Source organism: Aplosporella prunicola (assembly GCF_010093885.1).
Source record: "Aplosporella prunicola CBS 121167 unplaced genomic scaffold K452scaffold_15, whole genome shotgun sequence".
NCBI classification, from domain to species: domain Eukaryota; kingdom Fungi; phylum Ascomycota; class Dothideomycetes; order Botryosphaeriales; family Aplosporellaceae; genus Aplosporella; species Aplosporella prunicola.
Window position 1 is genome coordinate 194,056 of NW_022983543.1, and position 12,595 is coordinate 206,650.

General features: G+C 54.3%; 5 protein-coding genes across 5 annotated transcripts; 2 read left to right on the top strand and 3 right to left on the bottom strand.

Moving 5' to 3' along the window:
• Positions 1-13: 13 nt before the first annotated feature.
• Positions 14-603, bottom strand: K452DRAFT_288278 (uncharacterized protein). The gene has a single exon (XM_033540621.1). It carries the CDS (start codon positions 597-599, stop codon positions 360-362), a length of 240 nt encoding a protein of 79 aa, XP_033396585.1. The 5' UTR covers positions 600-603; the 3' UTR covers positions 14-359.
• Positions 604-1,622: 1,019 nt separating this feature from the next.
• K452DRAFT_200876 (uncharacterized protein) lies at positions 1,623-2,129 on the bottom strand (the record flags this gene model as incomplete). Its single annotated transcript, XM_033536034.1, has 1 exon — positions 1,623-2,129. A coding segment is annotated over one exon (507 nt), but the record flags the coding sequence as incomplete, so codon positions are not given.
• A 2,199-nt stretch (positions 2,130-4,328) lies between these two features.
• On the bottom strand, positions 4,329-5,758 carry K452DRAFT_288280 (uncharacterized protein). The gene has a single exon (XM_033540622.1). The coding sequence runs from the start codon at positions 5,732-5,734 to the stop codon at positions 4,442-4,444; it is 1,293 nt and encodes a 430-aa protein (XP_033396587.1). The 5' UTR covers positions 5,735-5,758; the 3' UTR covers positions 4,329-4,441.
• Positions 5,759-6,535: 777 nt separating this feature from the next.
• Positions 6,536-8,721, top strand: K452DRAFT_288281 (uncharacterized protein). The gene is made up of 3 exons (XM_033540623.1): positions 6,536-6,777; positions 6,838-7,202; positions 7,255-8,721. The coding sequence occupies exons 1-3, from the start codon at positions 6,668-6,670 to the stop codon at positions 8,436-8,438; spliced, it is 1,659 nt and encodes a 552-aa protein (XP_033396588.1). The 5' UTR covers positions 6,536-6,667; the 3' UTR covers positions 8,439-8,721.
• A 343-nt stretch (positions 8,722-9,064) lies between these two features.
• On the top strand, positions 9,065-11,865 carry K452DRAFT_272566 (uncharacterized protein). Its single transcript, XM_033539097.1, has 6 exons — positions 9,065-9,604; positions 9,656-9,736; positions 9,789-10,567; positions 10,674-10,848; positions 10,906-11,415; positions 11,475-11,865. The coding sequence occupies exons 1-6, from the start codon at positions 9,355-9,357 to the stop codon at positions 11,705-11,707; spliced, it is 2,028 nt and encodes a 675-aa protein (XP_033396589.1). The 5' UTR covers positions 9,065-9,354; the 3' UTR covers positions 11,708-11,865.
• The last annotated feature ends 730 nt before the right edge of the window (positions 11,866-12,595 follow it).

The following is a 12,595-nucleotide window of genomic DNA, read 5'->3' on the forward strand; positions in this document are numbered from 1 at the left end:
ATAAAAAGATCCCACCACTCCACACACACCATTGACCCAAGCCATTAGCAAACCCGCAGGCACTCCCTTCAGTACCCATCCGTGAAGAAAGAGAAGGCCTTGCCACCGCTCAACTCAAAGAGAAGCGATGCAGAAGCCCTCGCCATCCAACGCGCAAAGAGACGCAGCTCTGGAGCAGTCCACCGAGCAAAATACGCCGCAAGCAAGCAAGCAAGCAAGCAAAGGTATTAGCTAGTTTCCACGCCCCGTCTCTCTGCCTCATTCGTTTCCAAGCCACTCGCTGCTATCCACGAGACCCGCGTCCCTAACTCTCCCTCATACAAATAGCAACCACGTTTAGCGCACCTCCGCCGCGACATCTACATCGGCCCAAACCCCTCCATCATAGCGCGCGCGGCCTCTTCCTCCGCCAAACTCAGATCCAGATCCAAGCTAGGAGCCGACGCAGCAGCAGCATTGAAGTGATGTCCCTCGTCAGCCACAGAAGCAGGGAAATGATGATGATGGTGGTGGTGGTGGTGGTGCTGCTGCTGCTGCTGCTCCTCAACCGACGGGAGCGGCGCGCTGCCGCCTTCCGAGAACAGCGACGTATCGCCCATACCGGCACCCGACGACTCCACGACATGATGGTGCACCGCGGCCGGCGCGCCCGGATCCGTCATCTCGAACGACATGTCGTCGACCTCGAGCGTCGTGTCGAGCGTAAAGGTGTGGTCGCCGCCGAAGGCCGAGCTGCCGCGCGCGCCGCGGGGGGCTGAGCCGGCGCGGACGCTGCGGCTCACCGAGGGGGCGCGGGACGAGTGCCGGACGGAGCGGGTGACGGATGGCGCGCGGGACGAGCTGCGGTTGGGGGCTGTGGTAGCGGTCGACTCTGGTGCCGTGCTTTGCTCTGAGGGGCGACGGGACGCGGGACGCGAGGGCGGACGGGACGAGGCGCGCGTTGGTGGGCGAGACTCGGCGCGTGAGTGCGGACGGGAGGGCGCATGCGAGGGTTGGCGTGAGGTGCCGCGAATGGCACTGGCGGGTGCAGGACTGGTCGTCGCCTCGGCAGTTGGGCCATGGAAGGCACTTCGTGCGGCAAGGGGTTGGCGTGATGCGGCGCGAGAGGGGACTTTTTCGATAGTGGTCTCCTCTGTTGTTTCGATGACATTGTTGTTTTCGATGATGAGTGTATCTTGCGTGACAACCGATGTTTCCATATCCTCATTTCTCTCAAGGGGAGATGGAAATGCACCGCCATCCAACAATGCAGCAGCGCCCTTTGGTGTACCAATAGTAAGTCCCAAAGCGTCATCGTCAGGCATAGGCTCATCAGGTTCGCTGGGCTCGCTGGAGCCGTCAGCATCCTCGTCAGCGACTTCAGGTTCTTGGGCCGGGGCTTCTTTGCTGGTCTCGACTGCGGGCTGACCTGGCTCTTCTTGCGGCTGCTCTTGGAATTGCTCCTGAAGGTGTTCTTGAAGCTGCTCTTCAAGCTCCTGATCCGTATGCTTTTCAGACTGCTCTTCAGGCTGCTCCTCAGGCTGTTCCGCCACTTCTTCCTCTTCATCATCCGCTCCAGCAGTGGCTTGCTCAGCAATTAAAGCATCTGCCTCAGCCGCCTCGGTGGTACGTTCCGGCTCGACCTCGCCAGCAACCTTAAGAATAAAGTCCCATTCCTTCTTGCTAACCTTAGTGACGCTCAAGCGAGCCAGCTTGACGAGCTGTATGTCGGTCAGCATTCCACCCTCACCAGCCAGCGACCTAATCGTGCGCAAATTGACACTTTGTGGATCGCTAAACTTGCTGCGGAATCCGACCTTGACACAGTACCATACCGGGTTGTCGCGGCTTGACTTCTCGTCGTAATAGGGGTGGTCCGGATCGAAGGCGCTCTCGTCGGGCTGGGCTTCCTCCATGATTTCCATAATGCCAACGATACCAGGGTCTTTGCAGTTGGAATGGTAGAAGAAAGCCAGATCACCCTTCTTCATGGCCTTCATGTTGTTCTTTGCGACGTGATTGCGCACACCGTCCCAAGCCTCCGGCTCCGTTGCGGCAGCGAGATCGTCGATAGAGAACTTGACATCCTTGCCTTTATCAATGCGGGACTCAGGCTCAGCTTTCATGAGCCAGTAGGTATGTCCACCAGGAGCCACTTCTGGCCCATTATCTTCCGCAACATCCTCACTGGGTTCGGGAGATTGCGCCTCACCACCACGAAGCCTTGGACGTACGGCAGCTGCCTTTGGTTTCGCAGCAGTTTTCGTAGCAGTCTTTGCGGCAGGCTTGGTGGCCTTCGTCGCTTTTGGAGGGGCAGCTGCTTTACCGGTCTTGGCCTTGGGCGCGGGTCCGCGACGCTTTGGAGCTGGTTCTTCATCAATTTCTACATCGTTGGCTTGCCGGCCTCGCTTAGTACCAGTCCTATGGTCAGGTGGAGAGATGATGACAATCGGATCAGTCCTCAAATCACTCCCGCAGCGCTTAGGCGTAGCGTTAGTAACCTTCGTAGCAGCTGCACCTCGGCCTTTCCGGACGGCAGTCGTTGACGGCTTCGCAGGCTCTGTTGCTTTGGATGCAACCCGTCCGCGTTTCGTTGGGGGTTCAGTTGTCTCTGTGGTTGATTTGGTAGCAGCCCTTCCGCGCTTCTTGGGCGGCTCCGGAGCCTCCTCCGCAACCTTAGAACCAGGCTTCCTGCCCTTCTTAGGCGGTTTTTCATCGGCGGGTTCTTCTGCCACCTTTGCTGCTCTGCCACGTTTCTTCGGCGGCTCTGGTGCTTCTGCAACCTTAGAAGCAGACTTCCTGCCCTTCTTAGGCGGTTCAGACACTGCTCTAACTGCACTGTTAGCCGCGCGTCCACGCTTTTTCGGCGCTGGGACAGATTCAGCTTCTCTGCGTGGGGTTTGTGCGGCGGTTCTCTTGGTGCGCCTCGAAAGTACTGAGCCTTCCGAGATGAGCATTGTATCAGCACCACGCCGAGTGCGCTTTGAGGGGGTAGCAGGAGTTTTGTCCGCTGTCTTTGTCGCAGCTTTCCCCCGACCCCACTTAGGTGCCTCTGCCTGAACCTCCTCCTCGGCTGGCGCAGATGCAGTAGCCTTGGCACCTTTGCCTCGACCACGCTTAGGTGCCTCCTGTTGAACCTCTGCTTCAGCCGGTGCAGCTGCTTTTGCTCCTCTACCACGACCACGCTTAGGCGCATCCTCCTGCACCTCAGGTTCAGCCGGCGCAGCAGGCTTAGCAGCCTTGCCACGGCCACGTTTCGGTGCTTCCTCGAGGACCTCCTCCTCAACCGGCGCAGTCGACTTAGCAGCCCTACCACGACCGCGCTTCGGTGCTTCCACTTCAACAACAGGCTCAACCGCCACAGTCTTCTTAGACGGCCGATCGGTCTTCTTCTTCGGCACCTCCTGCACCTCACTCTCACTCTCAGGCTCAGGCTCAGGCGGCGCAACCTTCTTCGACGGCCTCCCACCCTTCTTCTTCACCGGCGTGGGCTGCTCAACCTCCTCGCTCACATCGCCATCTTCTTCAGCGGTCTGCTGCTTCGGCTGGCGGCCACGACGGCCCTTCGCCGGCGCAGCAGCGGCAGAGACAGCAGAAGTAGTAGCAGGGGCAGCGGCGTCGCTCTTCGCGCCCCTAGTCTTCTTCGCCGAAGCGGGCTCAGCCGGCGTTGCAGTGGCGGCGCTACCGCGCATAAAGCGCGCGGCCGGAGTCGCGTTTGCGCGCGTCTTGCTCGGCGCCGCAGCCGCTTTGCGCGCTTTGGGCGGCATGCTTGCGCTGCCAAAGAATGCGAGTCGCGGGAGAGTGGTGTTTTAGGCGATGCGTGAACGGCGCGTTGGGTGCGATGGTTGTGGTTGTGAGGTCGTGGTCGATGAGGCGGAGTCTGGGTAGATGGGTGGTGGTGCGGGTCGCGTCGCGCGCGTCGGCTGCGTGGGATGGGGGTCAAAGCTCCTCGGCCCTCTCTCTTTTTTGTTGACGTCAAAACTTGCTTGCAAGGCGCTCGGTCTTCCATTCGTCTCGCGGTGGCTGGAATGGAAATAGACAGCAGCTGTGGTGCAGTCAGAGGAAGACATTGTTCGTATCCCAGCGAAAGCATGTCAAGTCGTTCTAAACTTAAATATTAGCGACAATTATAGGAATGTGTATGTACATATGCTTTTGACACCTCTACAAAGCTCCATACAGGTCACTCTGGTAGACTTTGAGTCTGTAGCTAGATACGCTGCTTATGAGGATATGTAAAATATAGCAATACCTGCCAGGTAGTAATAAGCGGAGTCACCAGTCAATCACAGTTGAATTTTTGAATTGGACCATAACATTGGCAAGGTGAAGACACTGCTCAACTGTATGCCGTGAATGCATGCGCAATACTATATATATACACGCGCAAAAGAAAACGACGCGCAGACAAATTCCTGGAACAAAGCGCATCGGTTGAAAGCTGCCATTTATTTTTCCAAAATCACCTCGTGATGATAGCCATAGAAGCTTCAGGCGCAGGCCTCTTCATCACCTGTTCATCTTCCTCTTCATCATCTTCCCAGTATTCTTCCTCCAGTGGGGCACCGCCGGTCACTGCCCGCCAGACCCTCTCCCACAATCCCTTCTTGTGCGCCATGGCCAAAACCAGCACGATAGGCAGGTGCCAAACACTCGCCCAGAACAGACCCCTAGCGGTGCCTTTTGTGCCTTCATATTTCCAAAACCGCACTGCCTGATACGTCATCCAGCCATTGATGGCGGAGCTCGTTGCGATAAAGCCCCAGTCCGTGACGCCAACGTAGGCAAGGCCAATGCAGATAGGGAACATGAGGAAGCTGTAGCGCAGGGCGACGCGGCCGTTTCTGCGCGGGTTCGTCCACGCCAGCATGCGGTAACCAGCGTTCTTGTACTCCTCGCGAATTGTCCAGCTCAGCGCGTTGAAGTGCGGGAATTGCCACGCGAACAGCAGTGCTGCGACAAGCCAACCGCCAAGTGACTCCGGCCCAAGCAGCAGTTCCTGCCATGTGCCGCCACCGATGGCGCACTGGCCTGCGGCTGCCGTCCAGCCCATCAGCGGGGGAATGCCGCCGACGATGGCCCCGACCCAAGTGTTGATGACCGAAACCCGCTTCATTGGTGTGTAGCAGCCCGCATAGATGAAGATGTTCAGACCACCGAGAAAAGCCGTTGTAGGGTTGACGCCGAAGTAGAGCGAGGCGACACCAGTAGCGCCTGTCGCCAATGCGAAAAGCAGCGCGCTAGGCTTGCTGATCAGACCGCGGACCAATGGCCGGTTTCTCGTCCTGCTCATTTTGGCATCGTGTGCCGGCTCAAAAAGCATATTGAAGGCATTGGCGGAGGCGGATGCGAGCGCGGTACCGGTAGTTAGGAAGAAAAGTGTGAGGGTCGAGAGGGAGGGCGTGGCAGTGGCAGCGGGTGCCAGGAGCGCGGGGACCGGGTATATGGCGTAGGTTGCGGCGGTGGTGAGCACGATGAGGAAGGAAAGTTGCGGCTTCGAGAGGGCGAGGTAGGTAAGCCAGCGACGACGCAGTGATTGCATTGGGAGAGATTGCGCGCTGTTCGATAGCCTGGCAGAGGCATCTGGTCGCAATGCCGTGTCGGATGTCGCATCCTTGGCCTCCTCACGCAGCCGCTTCCTCCGCCGATGGGGAAGCTCGTCGACAAGCTCTGTGCCTGCTCCGGCGTTACTGCCGCCAACCGTCTGCGTGAGCTTGGGCTGCTGGTGCAGCGTCGACGGCGCCGCGCTCTCCATCTCTTTACTTCCTGCCGCGGCATTGTTCCAAACACCTCGTCTAGCACCAACCAGGACATCATCTAGTATGCCATTGGCCCAAAAGTATTCCCGCTTAAAGGTGCTGCGGGAGTTTCGCGTCAAGATGGCGGCATCCTTGGTTGGCGTAGTAGTAGAGAGAAGCCGTCGCGCTTGGGGAGGGCTGCGATTGATTCTGCGCAGGCAGCGCAGACAGACGGTGCTAGTGTCCTGCAACGGCGCGAATGGCCGCAGCAGAGGAGGTCGGAGAATCATTGCTCGCCGGTTCTCGTGGTAGCAAAAGGCATGGCAGCGAATCGATGATGGGCCGAGCAAGTCACGGCGGGCCGGAGCGACCACTTGCGCAGCGCACCCCACGTCACCGCGCCGCGGGCTGTGCGGGAGAAACACCAACGACGTCCGCCATGTTTATCATTGGAGCCCCCTCCTCGTCGGGTTAGTCTGAACCGACAACTCTACTACATACGCGGAACAGCCCCAATCAAACGCAGCCCTGTAGCGTTTGCTTTCCACTGGCTGGGGACGCGGCGCTAATATCGGAAGCCACGCGAGATCTCGCCTCGGCCAAACCCCGTCTAGACCGGCTTCAAGCGGTGCAGTGTATATGGCAGTCAGTCCATGATCGTGTGGTTGTGGAGATGGGCGATAGGAAAGCTGCAATGCAAGGATGGCGGAAAGGTTCTAGCGCGATAAGGGGATTAGTCATTGCGTATACCTTGGACGTTAAATCAGAGTCCGTTCCGCCCTTGCCGCCCAACACCCGTGACACAGTCCATGCCATCCCTTGTTTGCCGCATTTCCTCCACTCTCCTTGGATCATCTGCAACGGCTTGGTCGCTGCGCCCTTCCCGGAATCTGGAGACCCCACAGCCCTATCGATAACCGCCCGGAACCGGAACCCCGCAGGATGTGATGATGTCCACTACCACCACCACTACCGAGCCTGGTGCACCTACCAAGAGACGCATTAAAAAGAGGACGGGCACGACCAGAGAAAGGACCGGATGTGTTACTTGCCGCCGCCGGTGTGTGGGCCCCAGCGTGTGAGTCGTCAGTAGGCAAGCCGGGCTTACGTCCTGTTGTAGAAAGAAGAAGTGCGATGGGGGATACCCCGTCTGCAACCACTGTAGACGCCTTAATTTCGAATGCGTCCGCGAGGAGCCACGACCGGCTGCTGCCACAAATAAAGCTGTGGCAGATGCTGCCGATGGTGGCGCCACGTCCTCGGTTGGCGAAACGACCATGTTAGCGACGTCGTCTGCTACCGTCCTACCGGTTCCGTCATCAACTTGGATTGCACCCATTCTCTCGCTTGACCCGGTGGCTAGTTGGCCTGGAACGGCTGGCAGTGGTACGCCTGCGACCAGTCGAAGATTCCTGATGCGCTATTATCTCCAGACGCTATCTACTCTACTTACCACTACGCTTGAAAACAATTGTTTTGCCTCTGGTAAGCACGTAAAGTGATACCTTAAAATGTTTCAACTGACATGCCCATCCAGTTTTTCTGCCCATGGCGACTGAGTCTCCCATGTTGCTTAACGCTATCATCGCTCACTCGTCTTCCCATCTCGCCTTACGCGATAGTTCTTATGAGATATTAGCATTGCAAAGCCGCTGCGATGCTCTTAGCTCCCTTTCCTCCTCATTATCCTCTCAGAATCGTGACTCCGAGCTGGATTTATCATGCTGTTTGATTCTTTGCTCTATGGAGTCCATTCTTGGAGACACTAGTAAATGGTATAACCACCTTTTAGGTGCCTCCCAAATCATCACAGCATCCTCTACCTCTGCTAGTACCGGTCAACTATCAGCAGAGGATTTGCAAAATTCTTTCAACAGCTTCGAAGGCCAATGGCTGAAACGTAACTTTGCGTTCCACGACGTCCTGCATTCCGTCACCATGGATACACGACCTTTGATATCAGGCTACTATTGGCAATCTGACACTGAGGATGCAGACCCCTACTTCGGTCTGGGGTCGAAAATCATTCACCTCATTTCTGAAATTAGCGTTCTGAATGCAGACATGGCGGAATCCGCCACTCTTTCTGCAACCCAATCAACGCCACCAACTGCTATATTCATGGACGAAGAGATTGAAGAAGAAGAGGAAGCTATACAAACGTATGAGATTCATGATGTCCAGCCAATACTACCCTGGGTGGATTACCAAGAACACAATGTATCAAGATCCGACTTTTCCAGCCGAGCATACCGACTCGAGAGCCAGCTCTCAGAATGGAAATGTTCAGAAACGCAAGATATCCACTTAATGGCCATGGCAGAGGCGTATCGGAGCGCTGCACTAATTCATTTATACCGCGTCATTCGGCGGCATTTGCCCGATATGGCGCCCACACTGGACCGAAAGATTGCTGGACCAGTACAAGCAATCATTGAGAACGCAGAGAAGATGCCGCTTCGGTGTTTGCCTGAGACGACGATTTTGTTTCCATTGTTCATGGCGGGAGGAGAAACAGACGACGAAAACCAAGTCCGGGCCATCCGTCAGAGGTTGTTGGATATCGTGCAGTACAGGCATTTCCGGAACGTCGATGTCGCATTAGCTGTCCTCGACGAACTCTGGCGTTTGCGTGCTGGCGGTACTCCTGGCACCGGACAAAAGAGAGTGGACTGGCTGGACGTGCTCAGTCGACGACAGTGGAGATTGGCACTAACCTAATGGATTCGGACTGCAACTTTCGGCGTTTTTGGCGACAATGGAAATCTACGGCGTTGGATAGATGGTCTGGTGACCCAATTTACGAACTACAGCAACCGATGACATATTTTGGGATGTATCTGCCTTTTCTAGCGAGGTGCATCGTACAACGTACGCCTAACGAAGTGGTTGACTAAGACCAGAGGTTTGAAAGGAATAATTTGTATTGTTTCTCTGGTTTTACGCCTCGGTCATTCAACCCTTTCAGTTAAGATCAGATAACTTTATTCGGGCTTCATTCGACAACATTGATGAAGTATGATGTCTAATTGGTATGTCGTTGGTTTGTATTTGAAGTTTGAAGCACCCCATTTCATCTTTCATGCTCTTATCAAAGCTTCACGATAACAGTATTCTCTCCCACTCTTGCCCACCACCTCGGCCCAATTCCTCAGGTAGTATATCGCATTCAAAGGAAAACTGATTTCGAAGTTTTCCTAATAGTATCATATGACCGTATCAAGACATAAGTCTCGTAACCCGGTACTGACAACTCTGGTAGAGCACAGTTATCAAAGACCTTGCGTCGGAAGCGTCGCGTAGATCGCGTTCTCTTGCCGATCAACACTTAACAGATACTCGGTAATAGTCCACCGGTTGAATTCCTCCTATCTTATCACGCCTTATTCATGTCTATGATGCATTTCGCTCATCTTGAACCTATCAGTAGTTGGAAATCTCAGGAGTTTGGGATATAAGCAGGTTCAAGACCAACCGGTGGGTACACAACATGCAAGCTTGACGCTGTTCCGATTCTTCGAGACGTCATTATCTCTCCAGGCTTTACTCTCGTCTGAACTCGCATAAGTCCCACCTCCTTTCTCGACTTTCTCATCTCGGTTCAACGGGCCTTTCAAACTTTCCATTCGTTCACCACATGAGCCTGTCTCAAATGGGCACTCCCTTGTTCTTCGAGCCCAGCGTGGGCTATGGGATGATCATAGGTCTTGGTTCCGCTTTCGCCATCGGCATGTCACTGCTCTCCTGGGGCCTCTCGCGGTACATGGCAGAAGTACAGACATCAGAGATGTACATGACTGCCAAACATTCCGTCAAAACTGGGCTTGTGGCTACGGCTGTAGTGTCTTCTTGGACTATAGCCGCTACCCTTCTCAGCTCTACGACTGGTAAGCTGTCTTCTTGCATAAAGGATGCCTATTAATGCAAATATCGCATAGATGGATATCAGTATGGTGTCAGCGGCCCCTTTTGGTACGGCGCTGGAGCTACGTTCCAGATCTTCATGTTTGCTCTGGCCGGTATGTCCTCTATGCAACGGAAGTACGAGATGGTTCAGCTGATGTTTCATAGCCATTGAGCTCAAGAGGAAAGCACCAAGAGCACATACATTCCTTGAGGTCGTCAAGACGAGATACGGACCAGCTGGTCATATCACGCTAATGTGCTACTCACTGATTTTCCAAATATTCACAACCGTCAACCTGCTCGTTGGCGGAAGCACGCTTTATTCTTCAATGACAGGAATGAACAGAGACGCAGCATGCTTCCTCTTCCCCATTGGCGTGCTCATTTACACGCTCTTCGGGGGCATAAAAGCCACATTCTTGACCGACTGGGCCCACACCGTCATCATTTACATCGTCATGCTCACAACCCTCTTCATGGCCTACACCACATCCGACACCATTGGCTCTCCGGACAGGATGTGGGAGCTGCTCAAAAAGGCCGCAACACTGCACCCGGTGGACGGCAACCAGGACGGCGAGTACTTGACGATGAAGAGCCCTGGGGGCGGATATATTGGGTTGATATTTGTGGGCGCTTCGTTCGCTTCTTGTGTCGATTCACAGCTTTTTCAGAAAGCTATTGCGGCTGATCCGTCGGCAACTTATCCGGGCTATATGCTTGGTGGCCTTTGCTGGTTTACGATTCCGTTTGTTTTGGCTAGTACGTTTGGGCTTGCCGCTGCGGCGACAGAGCATTTGCCTGTTTTCCCAACATATCCGGAGAGAATGTCGGAGGAGGAAGTTGCGGCTGGGATGGCTATGCCGTATGCTGCTTATGCGGTGATGGGGAAGGGGGGTGTTGTCGCTGTTCTTTTGATGACGTTTATGGCTGTCACTTCTGCGGTAAGAAAGTCTTTTCTAGACCTAAATTGTTCTGTGATGGGTAGCAAGATCAGAAAGTGTACGTTGCTGATGTTGTGGAATGTTGGATCGCTAACTGCCGATACAGATGTCTTCAGAAACGGTTGCTACAGCTGCACTTGGAACTTACGATATTTACAAAGCATACATCAACCCCTCCGCAAACTCCAACCAACTCGTTCGGGTATCCCACTGCATCGTTGTTGCTTTTGGCATCGTAGTCGCAGCAATCGCCGTTGCTTTCAATCACGCAGGCTTCAGCGGTACCTACTCTCAACATCTCTACGTACAATAATCCCCACGTGCTGATGGAGAATCAGTAAACTACCTCATCACAAGCATCGGCATCTTCGTCGACTCGGCCATCGTACCCATGGCCTGCACAATCACATGGAAGAAGCAGTCCCTCGCCGCCGTCGTCCTCTCACCACTCTGTGGCACGGTCGCGGCGGCAATAGCCTGGTTCCTCACCGCGTACACGCACTACGGCGCAGTGACCATCAGCACAACCAGCCAGCCCATTCCCCTGGTTGCCGGGAACATGATGTCGATCTGCGGACCCATGGTTCTGACGCCTTTGATCACGTACATAAAACCGAATGACTTCGACTGGGAGGTCTTCAAGGCGATTAAGAGCGATGAGGGCGCGTTGGAAGAACCGAAGCTTGCGCAGGGGAATATCACTTGCGCGGCTGGAGCGGCGGTAGAGCAGGTTGCAGAAGAGGACTGCAAGCTTTTGCGCGCGCACAAGAAGGCCTCCGCTTGCTGTGTTCTTTTGTGTCTTGTTTTCTGCATATTATGGCCTATCCCGATGTATGGCTCCGGATACGGTACGTCTGCTCATTACTCGTCACTGGCAGCTTGTGTCATTCGCTCACACACCGTCCAGTCTTCTCTAAATCCTTCTTCCGTGGTTGGATTGTCGTCGTTTTCTTGTGGGCGTTCTTTGCTTCTATAGCTATTACATGTTACCCGATCTGGGAAGGTCGAGCATCGATTCTCCGCTTTGTTAGGTATGCTACTGGTCAAAATTTGGTTGTTGGGCAGCGAGAAAGCGTTATTGAGGGCGTTGATGTCAGATCGCGTAGGAACAATGAGGCTGCGGCCGGAGAGAAGGTCTGATTGTTACTGACCAGAGAACAATCATTTCCTGGCAACGACGAAGAAAAAGCACAAAGGTAGACGGCTGGAAATAAAGCGGCACGAGCTTCCATTTTTCGTACAAACAATTTTTGGAACAAGTCAATGCAAAACTAAAAGGCTCTAATATCAAACAAGCCAACTAACTTGCTTTGAGGTATTGGATGCTGGGGGTTATCCATACGCTCAATTCTTTGCAGAAAAGTATCGAAAACGTGATAAAGAACGCAAAAATTCCCTTGGAGAGAGAGCGGAAGGTAATCATTTTACATCTACATCCGAGGCTAAGCAGACACTTTTATAGAAATTTAAGCCCGTCATGTTGGTCTCTCAGCAGATGGTCGCTCCCGGAGAATTTCCGCGGCGAATGACAGCTCAGAGTCATCTTAAGCGGAACCCGGTGACGGCCACAATGAGTCCTATAATATTGTGACGAGGAAATCGAGAGCCGAGATCGTCCACCTACCTAGCGAGCACTCTTATTTCCTACTGGGCAAGCCAAAGTAATGCATCCCTCCGATAGCGGGCACTGAAAATACGTAGGGGGATGAACAGGTCTGAGTGGGTAGCGCTGAGAGAGCTGATCAGTGACAAGCGCGACACCCGTATGAGGTTCTCCGCTTTCGTGGTTTAGAAAGTCCGCTCAATCGCACATACAAAGCTCGCCTACGCAAGACAATGGCCTTGTCCAGTAAGTTCCCACCATCCGGGAAAGGTGTACATCGATATGCAATTCTGATCCATCTTATAGGAAAAGCTTTATTTTTCAAGCTCGAACAATGGCCGAATTGCTTCCTTATTCCAGGGAGAAGCAACCCATATCTGAGCGAGTAATACTTACGCAATGCGGACTTCCGGGAGCGGCTCTCC

Coding starts and splice junctions, on each gene's coding strand:
- K452DRAFT_288281 (XM_033540623.1), top strand. CDS start 6,668: ATGTCCACTACCACCACCACTACCGAGCCTGGTGCACCTACCAAGAGA. Junction 6,778..6,837: donor TGTGTTACTTGCCGCCGCCG/GTGTGTGGGCCC, acceptor GTCCTGTTGTAG/AAAGAAGAAGTGCGATGGGG. Junction 7,203..7,254: donor AAACAATTGTTTTGCCTCTG/GTAAGCACGTAA, acceptor ATGCCCATCCAG/TTTTTCTGCCCATGGCGACT.
- K452DRAFT_288280 (XM_033540622.1), bottom strand. CDS start 5,734: ATGGAGAGCGCGGCGCCGTCGACGCTGCACCAGCAGCCCAAGCTCACG.
- K452DRAFT_272566 (XM_033539097.1), top strand. CDS start 9,355: ATGAGCCTGTCTCAAATGGGCACTCCCTTGTTCTTCGAGCCCAGCGTG. Junction 10,568..10,673: donor TTATGGCTGTCACTTCTGCG/GTAAGAAAGTCT, acceptor CTGCCGATACAG/ATGTCTTCAGAAACGGTTGC. Junction 10,849..10,905: donor CAATCACGCAGGCTTCAGCG/GTACCTACTCTC, acceptor ATGGAGAATCAG/TAAACTACCTCATCACAAGC.
- K452DRAFT_288278 (XM_033540621.1), bottom strand. CDS start 599: ATGGGCGATACGTCGCTGTTCTCGGAAGGCGGCAGCGCGCCGCTCCCG.